The sequence below is a fragment of the Octodon degus genome, unplaced genomic scaffold (assembly GCF_000260255.1).
Source record: "Octodon degus isolate 3935 unplaced genomic scaffold, OctDeg1.0 scaffold00219, whole genome shotgun sequence".
Lineage (NCBI taxonomy): Eukaryota > Metazoa > Chordata > Mammalia > Rodentia > Octodontidae > Octodon > Octodon degus.
Window position 1 is genome coordinate 1,179,766 of NW_004524795.1, and position 5,219 is coordinate 1,184,984.

Below are 5,219 nucleotides of genomic sequence, written 5' to 3' on the forward strand. Positions count from 1 at the left end.
TATTTTACTACAAAATGGTCCTCTATTTATAAAGGACCCCCTTTTTTGTTTTGTTTAGTCAGAAACGGGTGTTCCATTGCTGTTAGAGAAGCTGTATTTGGAGAAGTCTTTAAAGGGCCTTTTCATATTTGATGCCAGTCCAAATATTGTAGGTACTTAAATTCAGCAAAATAACCCAATATAGTCTAATAGTCTGTAATAGTAGTGGGTTATCAGCACAACTGGTAGTTGTCCAAAGTCATTGATCTGAGCCTTTTACAGCTCAGCATATTAATATAACTTTACTTTTTGTATCTTGTGGTTATACTTTTCAGCTGGATGATTGACACCAAGTTAAAACAAGGCCTATATAATTAAAAATGCAACTTTTGCTGTCTGATAAAGTCAGTCAAATCCTCTTAAGATTTACTCTGGAACCATGTACAGCACCTTGTGGATCTTTTGTCAGTGTTAGCCATCTGGATGACTCACGGCCATTGCTTGATCACTTTGCTCTCTGTGAAAGCATGAGAGAATTTTTTCTCTCTAGGTGGCTCTCCTTAGGCACATTATGCATCATGGATCACTTTCCTCTGTGGCCCCATAATCTCCTTGATCAGAAAATTTGGGATACCATTTAGTTACAGGATGTCACAGCAGATGTTCTCTTATGTCCTGAGTCCTCACTGAACTTTAAGGGCTAGGGCCAAAATATTGGCTATCTTTTTAGCCCATTTATCTGTCTAATTTTTGGTCTGCAAACTTTAGCTGTTAAACATCCAGAAGAGAAGCTTATTGATATTATTATCTTATAACAGAGGCAGATAAGCTTAGCATCACTATCTGTCTAAATATCACATAACTTAGACATAAAATAAAACTTCTATTTTCCAAAAACTGTGGATGTTTTAAAGTTTAAATCTCTATAGAACATTAAAAAACAATTACACATTGTTACACAGATATTTAGAAGTAGTATTTCTATTTTTTAAAATGGTAGTCACTCTAATGAGTCTAACGTGTATTTCATTAATCTTCAAAAAACTTTTCATGAAAATATTTTAACATACATGAAGAGGCAGACAGTGATGAACTCCCTATGTGTCCGTTTGATAGATGCAGCCAGTATTAGCATCTAGCCAATTTTATGTCATATCTGCCCCATCCAGTCAAGAGAACCTCAGGTATCATATAATGTTTTATTAAATACTTTAACATAGATCGCAGAATTTTAGGAGCATAAGAGATCTAAAAGACTTGCTTAGACTGACTTTTCCACTTAACAGATAAAGAAGCTGACACTTAGAGAAGAATACATGACCTTTCTAATATTAATTACATATCTTGTTAAGGTCAAGGATACTGAAGTTCTTCGATTTCCACTTTATATATTTTTGTTACCTAATCTCCAGTTTTAGAAATCACTAATTTGACTGTCAGTGATAGTAATGATAAGTGGTGAACTGTGAATAAATGAATTTTAAATGTTTGTGTTGGTTCTCTTTTAGTTTCCTTTTAATATTTATTTCTAAATAATAATACCTCTGTGATATGTTTTATTTATATGTTTGCTAATTTGTTAAAAGTCTAATTTATTGCGATAGATTGTAGATTTTAGACAATCTAAAAGTAGTTTTCAGAGGAAATAGATATAAATCTTGATGGTACTTGGTTGTAGATAAAGACTTAGAAAATAATATTCTCCTCAGGGAAATAAATAGTTTTAGATCATATTCAGATTTTTTTCTTCTGTAAGTAAAATCATGGAAGACCATACTGCATCTGCTGGGAGAATTAATGAGAAGACATTGTTCTGATCTCTTTTGGCAATACTAAAATATCACTCACCAGCTCAAGTACCTCGGTTATGCATGATTTCATACAAAAGTCATGCTTGGGAGCCAGAAATGACCTTGACTTTGGAGCAGCCCCAAGGCTGGGGCATCAGTTGTGGTGGGGATGTCCATAGCTGTGTAAACACAGCTGCTCAGTATTAAAGCCTCTGATGTGAGCCAGCATTGGATAAATTTTGGTTGCTTCTGTGGACAACCAGGGGACATTATACTGGTGTAGAGTCTTTGTAGAACTCCGGGCCAAGTTATAATAGGAGGCTTCAGTTTTATATGCTCCTGTCCGTGCCACAAAAGATAAAAACAAGTGCAGCAAAACGAACAGACAGAAAGGGTGGCATGTGTGTGGGCAGAGACTTCAGTTTTAAAATTCCCTGGGGGGGGGGGGAAACCCTTGGACACTAGAGAATTTAGAATATTTCCAAAGGCTATAATACACTTTGTGTATTAGGATAAAAGTTTTAATTGTGTATTTAGCCTATGTATTAAAGCTGGTTGTTTGTACTTTGATAGGGCAAGAGCCAGAGATTTGGGTAAAATTTTAGAAATTGTTTGAAGAAGATGTTTAAATAGATTTTTTTCTTTCATTCTGATAGAAAAATGCTGCAAAATCTTTGGGAGGAAAGTTGTTCTTCCCAGTAGTAGCAGTGTCATTTGAAGATAAGATAAACATTCACAGTGTCCTGTAGCTGTGGTTCTATACTGTGGTTTAGAACTCTTTCTCTTGGTTGCTATGAATGTTGATATTAAAAGAATTATCTGAACTTTTTTAGCCTACATATCAGAAAAGTAAGAGAATATATTGGAAGCAGTAAGTATGTGTGCAGAAATCTGCTACTTGTTTCAAGTAGGTTTCCACTTCTGTGTTAGCTTGGGTAGGACAATGAATTCAGTGAGCTTTCCTCTACTTTTCTGTAAGAGAGATGGCTGCTGAGCAGAGATGCCAGGGCTGTGAAGGTCCTTAAAATACAGTGAAGCTCCCTGGCGATGATACATCAGTGTAACATGGCTCAGAAGAAATCTGTTCATTAAGGATTCCATTTACACATTTCTGTGCATAGACGCTTCATTCACTCACCAGTCAGCATGAACTGATAGGCGTTGTCAGAGATGGAGAAGATGTGGGGTGGGGCCTCCTGGCGCTTTTTGCCTCTGTAGGCAGTCACCACCTCAGGGTTGTACACCGGCAGCCACTTGTAGGGGTTGACGGTGACACAGAAGAGGCCCGAGTAGGTCTGGAACAATCAGACATTCAACCTACGCATTTTGCTTCTTTTCAGAATAATAAATGGACAGAATGCTGCCATTGGAGAGCACTCACATAGATCATCCAGGCTGCATAGCGCTCTTTGAGGTTATATAGTACTCCAGGCTCATGCAGGTGGGTCATCATGGCCATGTCCTCGATCTTGTCGTATTTCGGAGGGTTCATTGGGAAGACTTGATCTTCCCTGACAGTAAGAGTCTGGTGAGTAAGCAGAAGACCAATCTGAATTAGTTTATGTTTGCTTCCTTATTCTGGGTATAAAAGTATCTATGCATATATTGCAGTATATTATTCAGTGTCTTTCAAAAGCATAGAATGTATTTATTTGAGTTAGAAAAGAAAATCTATTTTCATTGTTAAGCTACATTTTTTGCACCACATGCACTACTTTTACATGTTAGTGGGTTGGTTCATTGTGATGTTCTCATACATTGATAGAACATGCGATTGTCACCACCACCTACTCCTTTCCTGCCCTTTGGCCCATGATCCAGCTATCCTATTCCTGGATATATAACCAAAGGAAACAAATTCAGAATGCCAAAGAGATAACTGTGGACCCATGTTTATTGCAGTATTACTAAGTTTTTCAAAAGATTTTCCCCCCACTATCTTTTTCCCATTGAGGTTTATTTATCAGTTTATATCCTCTTATTTTATTGGATTAAGTATTCTTACTTTTTCTTACTATTCATTATAAGAACCTTTTTAAAAAATGAGGCTATTACATTATTTAAGTAAGAATTAACTAATCATATATACAATCATATATTTTTGCCTCAACCCCTATAAGTGGCTGCCAGAGTATAGCCCAGAGGTAGTAGCTGCCTACAGAGGCAAAAAGCTCGCTCGCTCTCTCTCTCTCTCTCTCTCTCTCTCTCTCTCTCTCTCTCTCTTTACACACACACACACACACACACACACACACACACACACACACAGGGGATTGAGCCCAGGGCCTTAATACTTTGAACTGAGCTACATCCCCGCCCTTATCATTTTTTTTTTACATTTTAGGACACAGTAGTCTCACTTGTTGCCCAGGCTAAGCTGGCTCAAACTTTCAATTCTTTTTTGGTTTTTTTAAAAGTCTTTTTATTTATGTATTTTGTACAGGGTCTTGCCACACAGCTCAGACTCATAGTGAGCCTCCTGTCTTAGCTTCCTCAGTGCTGGGATAACAGACATGCACCACCATGCCTGGTTTCGGTGGCCAACATGGCATGCAGTACTGGGAATCAAACCCGGGTGCTTGTGCTTGCCCGGCAGGCACTTAGATTGCTGAGCTATCTCCCTAGCCCTCAAACTTTCAATTCTGCTTCACCCTCCCAGTCAAAAATTCTTCTTCTTTTTTTTTTAATTCTTTTAATAGGAGTTTATTTTTTTATTTTTCTCAAGTGTGGAGATTTATATTGGAGAGAGTAGAATTAAAAATGCTGAGGCAGATAAGTGAATGAACTAAGAACTCTGGGAAGTTGAGAGAGGGAGATAGGAGGTTACACCTGTGGATTCTTTTGCCTCCCAGATCTGATCTCTGCCTGCTCAGTAGAGTGGTATTTGTTTTGGTATAAGCTTAGTAGTTTCCAGGAAGTAAGCTTCTTATTGAATTGAGAAAATAGAAAATTAAAATGGTTTCTACTTACTGCTCCACCTTCAGTCTTTACGGTTACTTTTCCTCCTTCTTTGCTTTGGATGGTGCTCTTCACATAGGATTCCTTGGGCTCCGCCACAAAGACAGATGTTTTAGCATCAAAAGGCTTGTTCTGGGCCTCAATCCGTTCCTTTTCTGATTTTCGAAGGTAGGGAGCAGCTTCCCCAAAAATAGCCATCTCAGCATCCGAACTGGAGCTCATGGCTGCTATTTATTTAGCAGACGATTCTGTGTAGGGGCAAAAGGATAAGGAAGAGGGAGAAATAGCAGAGATCATAAGTGTAAGTTAGGGTGTGAAGTGGGAGCAGTGTTCAGCACAGCCTGGACTGTGACTGCTCCTCTAGCCTGAAATTCACCAACACTGTGTCATAGTTTAAAGGACTACTCAGGAGTTGAGGCCTCATTTTTAGGTCTTTGTAAGTTCCTTGTCTGGCTCACATATCTTAATTGTACCTTGGCTCTGTACCTAGAG

The 5,219-nt window shown here is 38.2% G+C and overlaps 1 protein-coding gene across 1 annotated transcript in view; it reads right to left on the bottom strand.

Moving 5' to 3' along the window:
• The window catches only part of Myh8 (myosin heavy chain 8), a 32,449-nt gene extending 27,483 nt beyond the window's left edge, over positions 1-4,966 (bottom strand). The window contains exons 1-3 of the mRNA XM_004645166.3: positions 4,740-4,966; positions 3,151-3,294; positions 2,908-3,064 (exon numbers count right to left, since the gene is read on the bottom strand). Coding sequence (XP_004645223.1) covers positions 2,908-3,064; positions 3,151-3,294; positions 4,740-4,949 — 511 coding nt within the window. The 5' untranslated portion in view covers positions 4,950-4,966. The remainder of the gene's footprint in view (positions 1-2,907; positions 3,065-3,150; positions 3,295-4,739) is intronic.
• Between the last annotated feature and the right edge of the window lie 253 nt (positions 4,967-5,219).